Below are 15,957 nucleotides of genomic sequence, written 5' to 3'. Positions count from 1 at the left end.
ATGCCATGTGGTATCCAATATTATGGTCTGGGGGTTATTTTTCTTAGGGTCGGGGATTTTTTTCAGGGAATTTTTATTCCACTATTACCTTTCTCTATGTTATAGTTCAGTGCATAGGCATACTGTAAAATTATGTTTAATAATCTTACCAAATACAAAATAATTTATATCATACTGACATAAATTGTTTCCTTAAAACGAATACAAACATACAGCTTATGATAAAATAAAAATTAAAAAATTAAATAATAAAAATAAAAAAAATAAGAAATACAGTTTAATTTTTAAAGATTTATTAATGTTTTAGGAAAGAATTGAATAATTTATTTTGAAGGGGCTATTACAAGTTTTCAGCCCCATCCCCCCGCAGTAGGGGCAATGCCACTGTAGAAGGCCGCTAATCGTTAGCTCAGGAACCCCGACGGTGCCCCGCATCTATTTTCTAATTACAAACATAATATAATTTTATTACAAACATAATATTCGTATTGACAATATAATTGTAAATTAGGTATAATAATAAAATGTATTGGGGACAAATCTAGTTTAGTACCTACGCGAATTTTCAATTTTTCTTTCGGTATAATCTATGTACAGTTGTAGGTACGACTGTACAAGTTACAACGAATTAACAACGATATTGTAAAAATGAACATAAAATTCTAGCAAAAAATTGTTACCCTAGTTGCGCTGATGTACGGCGTGCTAAATAAAACTAATTTTGTTTTATATTTAGGTTTGTAATGTCGACTCGTTCACTTGGTAATTTATAATTTGGTACTTAATTTATCATATCACAATTATTAAGCATGTTTTAAATAAATAATAATTGTCAAAAAAGTTATAAAAACTAGGTAAGTTCTTGTACCTAATATGACATTTTGGTAGGTGGGTGGGTGATATTAACTTTTGTTGGACCACCAATTGAAAAATGTCAAATCGCCTCTGCAGCAGACTGACGAATACTATCTCTGAAATAACACACATCCTGCAGTAAAATATTCAACAATATTCTTATGAGTTATGACCTAAGCGTTGCAGATATTATATTTTATATGTATAATGTTTAATTAGATTAGGTATACCTACCTAACTATTATGTGTTAGTTTGTATTTTAGAGCAGACTATGGGAGCAATGAATGTTTTGATTTTACAATGATTTGTATATGATTTTCGTATAACGATTTTATTATTTTATTGTTATTTAACAACTATAAACCATCGGTATTTAAAATGACCATTATATGTTTAAGCACTTTAAACTATCATTTTCTATAAATTATAAAATATTTCGACTCGTTTTCAGTGATTTATAGACATTTGAATTATATGAAATGTTTTTAGTTGTGTAGTCTATAAATGTCAATAAAATGTTATTCGTTTGGTCAAAAAGCTTAAAAATAATACAAAGTTACTCGTAAGTTGATATAATAGCAGTAAAAAAATATAAGAAATATATAGGCACGTTTTTTTTTTATAGGCATTTAGAGTTCAAATTTCTTCAAATTCATCATAATCTTGACAATTTTCAAAATATTTTGTAGTCAGTTATTCATACAAAAATGTCGTTGTTTATCTATAATATGAAAACGTAATATAAATTTACTCATAAGTAGTTATAATAGAAGTTGAGAAACAATAAAGATTTTCAATCAGGCGCGATGTTTTTTATTAGTAGGTAATTTAAGTTCAATTTTTAACAAAATGTATCAAATTGATAATTAACAAATTACTATTTCCTTGTTAAAAATTTATAAAATGTTCAACTTTTATTGCTAAGGATTGAAAATTTAAAACGAGAATTCTCATAAATAGTTTCATACTGTAACCAAAAAATGTAAATAATCTATTAAAAACACAGTTAATTTTTACAGACATTATAAGTTCAAATTTGGACGAAATTACTTATTAAAACAATAAGTTATTCCACGCAAATTTAAAATATTTTACGTTTTATTATTTTTTTATGAGAAATATGATTATTTTTTACCATATAATTTAGAAAAAATTAAAGTAAATTTAAGCCCCAAAATAATATGAAAACAAACTTACTTTAATTATCGACTCTTTCGGAGGAGTCCGTGACGTGAGTGAACTGTGATGCCGATGAGGAAACGCTCCAGAATACAGAACTTAAAATATCGTGATTTATGAAAATAAAATTATACGGAACACAGTAAGTTGTTTTGCTCATATCTGCTTTGCTTATTGAAATTTTAGAATTCTTAATCGACTGTGTCGTCTGCAACGACTTTGAGATTTGCCATGGAATATAAATGATAGATATTAAACTAGGTACGTCAATTTGATGAGTCCACGAATATAGTATAATGCAACTTTTTATAACAAAGAGTTCAGTGTTAAGGATCAATTCGTTCATTGAAATTTGATATGACAATCAACCAAAATAGTTTATAATTTTGAATTTGAATTATAATAATTCGATATAGGTATTATTTAAATTACTATTTTCGTTTATTAATTTAATTATTGATTAAGATGGTGAATAGATATCAGAAGTACAAGTATATTTTTATAAAAGCATATTGTATTTTATGAATCATTAAATAAAAATGTGTACCCACTGGATTTTAGAGTTAACATAAAGGTATTATATACTCAGTGAATGCATCAAATTTACAATACCGACTATGATACCAACTAGATTTTAAAATTCCAAATCTATAATTTTCTCCGAATATTGCTAAATACGAAATTAATAATAATGTTTAATATGTTAATTTTAAATGTATCGGATATATTTTAGATTTAAGATTCTGAGCGGATCGATGACTGTATTCATTTTACAATGATGTGTTTTTTAATTTTTTAATTTTTTTAGTTATTTTTTCTTGTGTTCTGTGTGAACGTTAAGTATTCGTAATAAAGATTCAATTTTCATATATAATATTATATTATTATAGGTACTCAGAATGTAATCATATGTTTATTTCTAGTTTAGTTGTAGGTATTTAAATAAATAATAATAGGTAGGTATACGAAATTGTGTTTTCGAATAATAATTTAATGTTTGTATTAGTACCGACACCACAATAGGGAACTAAAATGTTATAAAATTTTAATTTGGTAGGTGTAGTGCATAAATGATGTACAAATGTATTTTTAGTGTCTTAAGGCTGCTGTAAAATCAATTTATGAGAATCCTTGCATTAAATTGTTAGGATTTTTTTATATGAATAATTATTTTATAGAAAGTACTTATACATATAAGTCGATCAGAAACTATTTACACTGAATGTTAATATAGTAAAAAGCTATTAAAATATCTATTATTTATATTTATTTGTTAATAATAATTAAGACTTAAATATTACCTAATCTTGTCCCTTTCAAAAATTTTTTTTAAATTATTCTTAATTTAATTTACATATTTTATACGTTTGGCGTTTATCCCTAAGTGATCTCTGAATAATCATTCAATAATGAATTTAATAGTTATATTCCCGGTTACATTTATTATTGGATTATAAATTAGAATAAACTACAGTTTCCAGCTTCTACTACAACATTATTTTATATGTTTTTAATTTTTAAAATGCAGTCTGCACCTTGTGCCAGTGATTTTACACGTAATATAATACAATTGACACTAGTGATGGGTACCCGATTGTTTAATTAAATTATTTACATGATTTCAATAAAAAAAATATCTATGAAGTATAAGCATCCGCATTTCTATTCACTATAAATTCTTAATTGTTTGTGCTATACCTACATAGGTATTACATATATTTTTCGAAAAAAATATTTTTAAAAAAACAAGAATATGTTATACTTAATTTATGTCACACGGGTTGATCTAGCAACTGACTGCCACGACAACTGTGCAATTTTTTTAAGCATAATCCGTTTTGAAAACGTCCAGAAAAGAGTTTGTTTTAAGACGGTCTGCCTTGATAACAACTAATTTAATTTAAAGTGTATTGTTATATTATATTATAATGAAAAATAATAACTATATAGTAAAATATATAATTGCAAAACGTTTAATACCTATATTGTATCTAGCCATCTAGAGTTTAAACTACACTAAAATAGGTGTAAGTATGCTCAGTGGCGTATATACAAATTATTTTCACCATGGGCCAATTTATCAATAGTCAGCATAGCGCGACTAACATAGCCATAACTTTACATTTATTATGGAGCTGGGTGGTTATAAATACAAATAAAAATTGCGAAATTTAATTTTATAATTATTATGTAAAATTAATTTTTAATTTTTTTTTTAAAAATATTGACAGTTTCATATATAAATATATATTTTAATGTTATCTTATTGTGAATTTAACACATAAAAGTCATCAAAGCAAGTCCTGACAATCTAACATTTCCTTGTTGATTCCTCAAAACGATTTTAATCATGGCGAAAAACTGTAGGTATATAGTGTATACTGTATATATACATGAAATGGTTTAATTAAACTTGCAATTTCACTGTGGGCTCTGGCCTAGGAGACCTCCCCCCTATATACGCCACTGAGTATGCTAATAAAATACAATAGGTGTATAATGTATTTATGCATATAAAAATAAAGATTGATAACATTATATTGTTTTAAATACTTCGCCCAAACCTAAGGTGATACCCGGCGTATAGTATATGCAAAAAATGTACGTATTAAACTTGGCGTGGTGAAACGAAGACGGCCTTTGGACTGTTCGGTCTCGCGTATTTTATACATTGCGTTTTTAGGATTAAGCTTATAAACGCTTCTACGTCACCCAGTTAACAGATTGTCCGTGACAATAAATATTTAATTTAAGTCTTAAAGTAAATATAAAATAGTAATAATATGAAAACAAACTTACGCGTAAACATCGACTCTTCCGGTGAAACCTAGCTAGAGTGGCGCCGTCGCCGAAGAAACAGCTATCTTCATCCATCTTCATCTCGCTCCGAACTGAAACTTGAAAGTATCGAAATATTTTATGAAAATAACCTGATCGTAACGAAATGTGCGAGTTTGTTAGTTATTTTGTTATAATTTAAAAATAGTGGGTAGGTATTCGTGGATTTATGAAATTTTTAAAGTATATTATTATAATTTAAATACACGATGACACTTTTTTGGGCAAAAATGACCTTAATCTACTGTTGTACTGATGCCTATAATAATTTGTAGTCAATGTAGTTATAATCACAAAAAGTTATTCCACGCAAATTTAAAATATTTATGTTTTATTATTTTTTATAGAGAAATATGATTTATTTTTTACCATATATTTTAGAAAAAATTAAAGTAAATTTAAGCCCCAAATAAATATGAAAACAAACTTACTTTAATTATTGACTCTTTCGGAAGAGTCCGTGACGTGCGTGTGATGCCAATGAGAAAACGCTCCAGAATACAGAACTTAAAATATCGTGATTTATGGAAATAAAATTATAAATAACAAAGAGTTCAGTGTTAAGGAACAATTTGTTCATTGAAATTTGATATGACAATAAACCAAAATAGTTTATAATTTTGAATTTGAATTATAATAATACGATATAGGTATTATTTTAATTATTAATAATTTACTAAATTATTTAACTATTATAAAATAGAAACTTAACCTACCAATAGTATCACTACACAAAATAATTAAATGTGATAATTTGTAGACAGTTCCTTAAAACCCCTAAAATATTTTTTAAATTCAGTGTTATAATCTAGTTTAGCACTCGCGCAAATTTTTCATTTTTTTTTTCGGAAACCCTTGTATTGCAACCAGTTAAGAGCTATATGATGCAAAAATTAATTGCCGGAAATCATTAGCTTTTATAGTATGGCCTTACGAAGTTCATGATTTTCAGTGTTTAACGCACCCGTACAACGCTTAAAGTTAACCGAGCTTAAGTATAACAAATTAACATTTTTTTTTTTTTTTAACCTAGGTACTTAAATCAACGTTTTAAAAATGATGGTGCAATAATAATTCCGACACCCACCCATGGTGGTTTTACATAACAAGTCGAGGGATGTGTTTGATTTTACTTGTCCGTGCGAGCGCAGCGTGCGAGTGACTACGCCGGGTATAATATATGGAAATACCAAAAATTTAAATTGGCTATATAACTTTAAAATAAGTCTGACCGCCAAATTTAGACCACCCCGTTATTTTCAATTAAAAACTTATGATTTTCGGCAGTTCATTTTTACAATATCGTTGTTAATTCGTTGTAACTTGTACAGTCGTACAACTGTACGTAGGTTATACCGAAAGAAAAATTGAAAATTCGCGTAGGTACTAAACTAGATTTGTCCCCAATACATTTTATTATTATACCTAATTTACAATTATATTGTCAATACGAATATTATGTTTGTAATAAAATTATAATATTATGTTTGTAAATAATTGTAATTAAAAAATAGATGCGGGGCACCGTCGGGGTTCCTGAGCTAACGATTAGCGGCCTTCTACAGTGGCATTGCCCCTACTTCGGGGGGATGGGGCTGAAAACTTGTAATAGCCCCTTCAAAATAAATTATTCAATTCTTTCCTAAAACATTAATAAATCTTTAAAAATTAAACTGTATTTCTTATTTTTTTTATTTTTATTATTTAATTTTTTAATTTTTATTTTATCATAAGCTGTATGTTTGTATTCGTTTTAAGGAAACAATTTATGTCAGTATGATATAAATTATTTTGTATTTGGTAAGATTATTAAACATAATTTTACAGTATACCTATGCACTGAACTATAATATAGAGATAGATAATAGTGGAATAAAAATCCCCGACCCTAAGAAAAATAACCCTAAGACCATAATATTGGATACCACATGGCATTTTTAAAACGTAATTAGTGTAATTATTGCATTATTAATATTTAATTACAAATATATTATTATACTTGTATAATATAGGCATACTTTTCATTAAAAAAATTAATATATAGTAAATAATATTCAAAAACTAACAATAATATTGTTTTGTTTTATATCACGATGTGAAACAACATAATATACTAATAGTTCTTTTAAAAGATTGCTGACAGGACTCTGGTACTTACATTCATTAACTATTTGTTTAATAATTATTTATTTTATTTGATATATCGATCATTCAAAATATTTTTATTTTATAATTTTATAAATATTGTATCTACCTATATTAAGTAAAACTTGTAAAATCTACTTCTACTAATAATTGTTATTATTTACATATCCTTAAAATATTATTAGGATACGTAATATTTTATTTTGGGTATATATTATAGTATAAAATATAAAGGTATTAATCAAAAAATATTATTGTTGATATTTGAAAACTTTAATATAAATATTAAAAAATAAGGTATAATTAAATACTTTGGTAAATAAATTATTGATTTTGTTAGTATGATTTTTTTATAATTGTATGTGAACATATATGTTATCGGGGTGTAGGGCATCGCCCTCACGAGTTGCTTTTCATGTATTGTCAGATGTGGACTACAGCCCCTCCCCCAACATTTCATCCCTAGTTGCACCACCGTGGGCTGCCCCTGTGGTTGTTGCGGCACTGTAGTAGCGTCCTATATTATAAATTAAAATTGAAATTATAATTTTTGAATATCTGAATTCAATTACGAATCAGTAGTTAAAATGTAATACCATGCTCCATATTGTTACAATAACGTTTGAAAAATATCAAAAATACATAGGCATTGTTTTTTTAATAAAAACTGTATGTTTTTGAATTACTCAAAAATAACTAAAACCATAATTATTCTTCGTTTAAATATTATGTTATTTCATCTAAATTTGAACATCAATATGTCTGTAAAAAAAATATTATTTATTTTTTGATTTCAGTACCTATGTGAAATGATCTTGTGTTAAATTTATTGTCATCCCTTAGCTATAAAAATATTATTTTTGTATACCTTATTTTTATGTAAGTACGTCCTATTTTTATAAATTCAAAATAATTTGCACATTTTCATGATTTTGACAATTGTTGTCCAAATTTCAATTTCAAATGCTTATAAATGATCGGATTGATACGACACCCAAATCCTCCTCTTAATTACGCTACTTAGAGTATCAACCACATCTAATTTTCTAGCAGAAACCAACCTCTAAGTTCAAAATCTAAGTACATTTACTGCACCAAAAAGTGATGACAGATAAAGATTATTGTAAAATCAACACCTACATTCATCGCCCCGCTCAGAATCTAAGATTAATTAAAAACAATTAGCAAATGAACAAATTAGGTATTTAAGTTGATGAATTTGCATCATGATGGTTTGGTAATTTCGTCTATAGTTGAGGGTTTCCGCCAGCATATATTTAAATGTAATCGTTATAATTGTATAACAATATGATGTTTTTATTACACAGTAGTCAGTTATCACTAATTTCAAGGAAAAAAAAAATTTTCAAACCAAAATCTACTAACATTATAAAAAAAAGAATTATAGGTACATACATTTATGCCATTTTGATATCCATATTATCGAGTGGCCCCAAACTTTTAAAAGTGTCGGGCAGGAGCCTGGTGCAATCTTTATTTGTTTGCAGTCTTTACAATTTTTTAAAACTGTACCTACCTATTACATTTTTTTTGACAAAAATCAAAATTAGTGACTCTAATTTTTAGAAAAATGTTTATGTTGTAAACGTTTATTTATGTCAAGTAAGTAGTTTATTTTCCACAATTTTCTTAAATATCAATATTATTTTGGAGTAAATTAGTTCGAGGCGTATTAACTTTTTTCCAAATATTGTTTTTGAAAATTTTCAGACACAAGTAAATCTTAAGTTACTTATCATCCATTTAATTAAATCATTTTTTTTTCATATTATACGTTTAACAAGTATCAATTTTTCATTTGTCAGGTCTTTCTGTTACATCTTGTATAGAAACCTGTAGATTATCCATTTTTATAAATTATAAAAATTATAGCATACATACTACATAGTATTCAGCAAAAACGATATTGAAAATCAGTAGGTACATTATGTTTCTTTCCCAAATCGATATATTGTTTAACTGTACGAGGTACCTACCTACACAACCTACACCAATGCAGGACTTGGAACAGAAATTAAAAATAACGATATTTTAACTGGAACCTATTGAAAATATTCGAACCGGAACTTCACCGAAACCCTTTTTTGACTTGTAGCACTGCAGTCATGACGCTACTGTTTCCTATATTTTTTCATTGCGTAATATGGAAATTGTATGCTTAGCAGTTCACGTTTATCTTCGTTAGTTTAAAAATTAGAGCCAATTAACTAACTCGTATTACGAAACTAATGGTAAGAAAATTATCTGTGTTCATATGTCGGTATTTTACGATGATTTAGTTTTGAAGTGGTTTAAATATTGTTATTAGGTAAAGTGCATTTATATTTTGTATCAGCTAACTTGTCATTTTTCACTTCATTATGATTACCAGATTACCCATATAAATTAGGTTTGGCCATATTTATGTTTGTTCTAAGAATTTATAATATTATGCACTATTCAACGAAAAAAAAATTATAACTTGTAGGGATAAACCATACACATCATTTGTGCAGCATCAAAAATGTATATTCGGTTGAGTGAATTTTATTGTATTAATATTTATACTCGTATTTATAGGTATCTACTAGGGACCTAAATAATGTAGGTATAACAAATTTATTTAATACAGAGTATAAAGTTACCTAATATAGTTTTATATTATTATTCAAAAGAAATGCTCCAAAATGACGTCTTCAGATCCTAAATCTTGCGGTAGGTGTCCAACTTCAAGAATTTTGTAACGTTTTTTCTGCGATGCTGAAAAAGAATAATTCATATTATATTACCTATATTAATATTATAAGGTCAGAGAAAACTAATAATTCTAATTTTATGATATAGTATTTTGTTCATGTATTCAATGAATATAATTATATTTAACAGTTCGAGAATATATAATGGTTGATGAATGATGATTATGATTATATTACATAACATAATATCACTTTTTAATTTCTAAAAATAAAATACTTGCTTAGAATGTTTTTGCTTTCTTTCACAGTTCGAACCAACAAACCCAATGAATAGAATACAAATGTTACGATGGCCATCAAAATGAAATACATGCAAAACGTATCAAATAACAAAAACAAAACATTTCTATCATATGGACAATTTTCAGTTCTATCAAATACATGCAAAATATAATTTTTTATTAAAAAAAACATTAATTTTAAAAGCTGTTATATTTTATCGAAAATTTGTATCTGTTCTTACTGTTGAATTTTCTGTGATCGAGACGAAATTGTAGCTGTATTTCTCTGTGTTGTAGTGTTCTGAAGAAAACTATTATTTAATTCCATACTTAATTGACTAAAAACAGTGTCCGACAACCATTCGGCTAATTTTTCATGGCCTATTTTTCTTAAACAGTTAGCTATACTGAGAAAACTTTTTTCCTTTCCAGCACTGTTATTCCACGTCATTAGTAACGATAAACAAGTCTCGTCTAAGGGCAAGTCTTGTTCTGCAGAGAAATACATTTATTATTTTAAGAGAAATTTAAAATATTGTATTGAACTATAATATATTGCGTTGTTCACTAGTATAGGTGCCTATTGAATAATCATACAGAAAAAATACCAAGTATAGAATTCCACTATTTTTATAATATATTTATTATAATTTTTTTATTAATTATTATTTATTAATGATGAAATATATTAATGCTTATTTTCATATTATACAAACTGTTTCCTAATTATAGATAAGTACCTATACTATAATATTATATTAGTTTTTCCTTACATGTTTGATACAACGTTTGAATAATACTTCATACTTATAAAATACATTTAAAACAAAAATGTAAACAATGCAAACAGTTATAATATTATGTATAACTATACTTATATATAATCTACATAAAGTTAATGCCACGATTGCGTTATCCGCTATAATCATCATAATTACTGCGGTTTATCGATATTAGTATCTGCATTTGTTTATCATAATAATATATTATGTGAACATATTCAATGTATTAACGGAATACGCATGCAATTTTATAAAACTATTGTTTTTAATTAAACCTATACAATTTTTTTATAATAGTACCTACCTCTTAATATATTATAATATTATTTATATTATACTATTAGAAAAATTAAAAACCATAGAATTATTCAATTCAGGGGCAACGGTTTTATGATTGTTTACCAAGTTCTTTGGCTGCCGTCAGTTCAAGGCCCTCGGCATACAAATAAGCAGTGAGTTTTACACATTCTTGCGGAGTCAAATGGTTTGCCAAATACATGAACATGGACAGGTTTACGTTTTGCGTGGAGATGACATTCGACACGAACACGGTGATTAGTACGAGGGGGACAACTATTAATTCATACATATTAATATAATATTATGATGGGGTTTTGTTTTCGAACGACTCTTCAAACAAAGAAAAAACCTTACGAACTATAAATAGTTTTTACGGTTATCATATAAAATATAATGTATACCTACTTTGGAAATAGGTACGTAAATAATCATACCACAATTATTGTTTGGTGACAACTGCGATCGAAATTTCTTGATATAATATAACATTATAGTATTATATTGGTCCATAGAAACGGTCGAATTGTTCATACAGTGAGGTCATGTATATATAATATTATATATACGTTACAGAGTACCTAAAACCTATGTATTATATACAGTAGAAGCCGCTTATTAGAAACACTTTGGGACCAAAGTGAAATGTGTCAATTAACCGATTGTTTCTAATAAGCGATTTAAATGTCCTAATATACGGGCGATCCGTCCTGGTACATTTTGTTTCAATAACGCGATTGTATCAATAATCCGTGTTTCTAATAAGCGGCTTCTACTGTAGGTACATGATTATGAAGAAATAACGGGGACGCCCGTTCTCATAAAACCGTTCAAATAGTTTTTAAAGAACACGTAGGTATGTATGTAGTGGCAATTTTAACAATTATTACATGCACATTTATTTCAACAAAATGACACAATGTATCTACAGGCTACAGTCGAGTCTACTAACCCGATGGCATACTATATAATATTTAATAATAATAATAATAATAATAATAATAGTAATATAACAATAAACAAAGTATATAATACAGTCGTCTCCCGGGACTAGGCGGTGTTCAAGGGGAATTTGAAAGAAATTTTTTTCAACAAGTCCTAGCGTTTCGAGTTGACACCACAGATCTGCTGTAGTCGTCGCGAATATTTTATTTCTTCTTGCCTGTGTAGTCGGTGTTTGGCACTCCCAAGCTGGTCTTGAATGTCTCGTCAGCCGTCAACGACGGGTAACCCGCGCTGGATCCTAAACCACCGTCTTGGTCGATCAAGCCGTGCTCGTGCAGATGATGGGCATCATCGTCGTGGTGATGGTGATGGATATCGGTGGCGCCGACATCCCGTTGCTCTTGTAGGTATGAATATTCGTCTTGGAGTGTCTGTTGCTGTGCGGCCGCTTCGTTCACATCGTAGTTGCCACCGGCCGCTCTAAGAGCCGCCAGCTGTTGCAGATAAGAAGACGTTGCCTCAGTTGGGTACGCCGCCTGGTACGACGACGGTCCCTGGTAAGCCGATGGTCCCTGGTAAGCAGTCGATCCTTGCAGTAACGACGACTGTGCAGCCTGGTACGATGACTGTCCCTGATAAGCAGACGGTCCCTGGTATGAAGACGGACCCTGATAAGCCACCGCACCGTGATAGTGTGGAGCGTAAGAATGCGAGTGATATGACGGTGCCGGATACCTGACGAGCGGTACGCGAACTGTCGGAAGTCTGGTGACGTAATGTACGGTGGTAGCGGCTGGCCTGGCCACCGGGGCCACCGGGAGCGGCCGGTACACGGGCACCGGGTACGGTTTGTAGACCGTCACCGGGTACGGCTGGGCCACGGGCACGGCGACGGGCTTGATGACGGTCACCGGGTATGGTCGGTTGACGGCCACTGGGTACGGCCGAGGAACTTCAACGGCCACGGGTCGGACGACGGGCACCGGGACAGGGTGTGCGACGGGCACCGGCACTGGTTTGTGGACGACCGTGGTGGCCGTTGGATACGTGTTTACCACCGACTGGTAGACGACAGGCTGGTGTTTGAACCCATGCACAGTTGTCTCATGATGGTGATAGTGTGCTGGTGCGTACCCGTGACTGTGATAGTGTGCTGGTGCGTACCCGTGACTGTGATAGTGTGCCGGTGCGTAGCCGTGGCCGTGATAGTGTGCCGGAGCTGCGTAACCGTGAGCGTGGTAGTGGGCCGTCGCTGGGGCGTAGTGGCCGTGATAGCTGGCCGTGGCCGCACCATAGTGAGTGTGATACGCCGGGGCGTACAGTCCATGGTACTCGCCGATGCTCCTCCTGTTGGCTGGTGGTGCTTTGTCGGTCGAAGCACTGTCCTCTGCCGGTTCGCACCTTGTCGAACCGATAACGGTCACCGCGCACACCGCATAACAGAACACCTGAAAGGAGAACAATATCCGTTATAAACACGTATTCTACACAAATAATCTATACATGTGGTCCAACCGACGGCCCTCTTGACTACTCCATACGGCTGGCTATTATTTTTTTAAGCAATCCGACAGATCCGACATGACCCTCGAAACTTTTTTAATTTTTGATTACGGTCTCAGAGTTCAAAAAAGTTGACCATCACTGAATTCTATACCAAATTCCAAGGAAAAATTCCATCTGGCCCACAGACGGGAAATTTGTTTTTTAAATTATTATTTTGCATGGTGAATTAAATTAGGCTTTAATTTGATTTTTTGATATTACCATTGATTTCTTCGGTTAAAATATAAAAATACGATGCATTTTGATGGGCCCCGAAAAGTTTTCTAATTTATAATAAATTAACTTTAAAAATATTATAATATTATTCGTCAACCCTGATCTACGCCTATGATTGTGATTTATGATATTATATTAGGTATGAACTGGTTTGAACTAGGAACTGGTCGGAATGAATATCGTCAATTTGAGTATGAGGTATGTCACTTGTCTGGATGAGATTGCAGTGACAGTGATAAACGTAATAAATATAAAAAAATATAAATATCTACGCACGTTCAATAATATGCTTACTCTGTCCAATTGATCATTGCGCCGTATTATAATTAAATATACTATATAGATTAAAATAAGCTTATTATTAAATTATAGTTTATCTTTTATACAATTATCAAGTACTATCTACTTAACTACTTATAATACTTGTAAAGTTCAAGAAAAAATATGTTGCACTATTTTTTGTGACAATGATTTAAATTTTTGTATGTTGCTATATTTATTATTATTAAGTAGAAAACATTGATAGAAATCTGTATACCTTCATACCAAATATATAAAACCAACTGTAAACAATTTCAGATTATATTAAAAATATATGTCATATAATATACTATATGTCTAATATCTATTATTTAATATTTATTGTCATTGAAAAAAAGGGAATGTCAGAAAAATTACTTTGGTAAGTAAGTAAAAAAAAAATATAGTGTTACAATTGTTCGTAGAATGAACGCGAACGCGAACCCGAATAAAATGAAACTTAAATAGGTAAATATAAGTATAGGTATTAGGTGCCTCTTGTTTAATATATGATCTGTATTGATGGAATTATAAATACCATAAAATATTTTAAAGTAAAATCAAAAATATCAGTCAAAAAAGACAATAATTGTGATAATATTATGTAGTTTCAATACTCATCTTTTGATTATATTGTGTTATTAAACATGAAAAAGTGTCATTAAATTCAAAAAACCGTCTTAGGAGCTAAAGTTTTCATTCGAATTATTACCAAGCAACACCGTTGACCGTTGTAGTAGTTCATAAAATAGATAGCCAGAATGTCAGATAGGTAGGTACCTATATTATATTATTGCAGTAAGTCGAATACGCGATGTCGTGCACTTGCTTCGAAAACAAGCAGTGAGTGTATACCTATATAAATACGTGTAATATTATACCATGATATACTTACTGAAAACGACTTCATAGCTTCGTCTCGTTTGGTTGTTCTCGGTGCACTAGCTTGAAGACAGACGAATCGAATGAATGACAGGACAACCGTAGTTTCAGTTTTATACACTCAGGAGTGGACACATCGATTGGCTTTCACTAGATTAGATTTTCGGACTGGAAAGTTTGGCGGGTACGGGTCGTGAATAGGAAATGAAGCTCGGTGCAGGAAGAAGAACGAAACGAATCGGAACAGAAATGCGTGTTATCGTTATGTCACGAGGACGCGCCGTCATATGAATCGACAATATCAAAAATCGGATATAAGATTGTTATGATGGTAATCTAATATATTAATAATAAATAATGCATCGTAAGTGCCAAAATATGTGTTAACTTTACGACCTACGTATTTCATATTATTATAGGTAATTCACATATAATCCGAACGAATTACGTGAAAGTGAAAACAATACATGCCATATATCTACTGTTGTTTTTGTAATATTATATACATATTTATTATTTTAACGTAGGTACGTACAATAATGTAGGATCTTTGACCAGCCTTAGTATTTAGGAAACTGGAAAGTAACGAAAATTGTCCGGTGTTCGCGTTTAAAGGCACGTCAATAAGTTAAAATCTTTTACTAATCGTAATCACATTGTGAGTTGTGGTGTTGAACTTTATTGCACATAGTTTCCTGAAAGCAGGACTTGAAACCGATTGAAATAATTTCGGTTTCGGTTTCGGTTTCTAAAGTATTTTCGGGGGGCTGTGTCGTCTATACAATTATCATTGTTTGTTCCGTATTGTCATATATAGTATTTGCTAGTAACTATAATTTATATCATTACTATTAATGCAACTAATAATTCTGCGAATAATGAAATGTTTATCAACATTTGAATCATGATCTCAATTTTATTATGAGTATTAATTATACGTATTAATAGAATTTTCGTATTTAAAAACACGTCAA

At 30.1% G+C, this 15,957-nt stretch overlaps 1 protein-coding gene across 1 annotated transcript; it reads right to left on the bottom strand.

Annotated features, from left to right (window-relative positions):
- Nucleotides 1-11,933: 11,933 nt before the first annotated feature.
- On the bottom strand, nt 11,934-15,094 carry LOC100167851 (adhesive plaque matrix protein). Its single transcript, XM_001952736.4, has 2 exons — nt 14,997-15,094; nt 11,934-13,467 (listed from the first exon to the last, which is right to left on the bottom strand). Exons 1-2 carry the CDS (start codon nt 15,009-15,011, stop codon nt 12,223-12,225), a joined length of 1,260 nt encoding a protein of 419 aa, XP_001952771.2. The 5' UTR covers nt 15,012-15,094; the 3' UTR covers nt 11,934-12,222.
- Nucleotides 15,095-15,957: the final 863 nt, after the last annotated feature.

This window comes from Acyrthosiphon pisum, chromosome A1 (assembly GCF_005508785.2).
Source record: "Acyrthosiphon pisum isolate AL4f chromosome A1, pea_aphid_22Mar2018_4r6ur, whole genome shotgun sequence".
NCBI classification, from domain to species: Eukaryota; Metazoa; Arthropoda; class Insecta; order Hemiptera; family Aphididae; genus Acyrthosiphon; species Acyrthosiphon pisum.
This window is presented reverse-complemented; position numbering and strand designations above follow the sequence as displayed.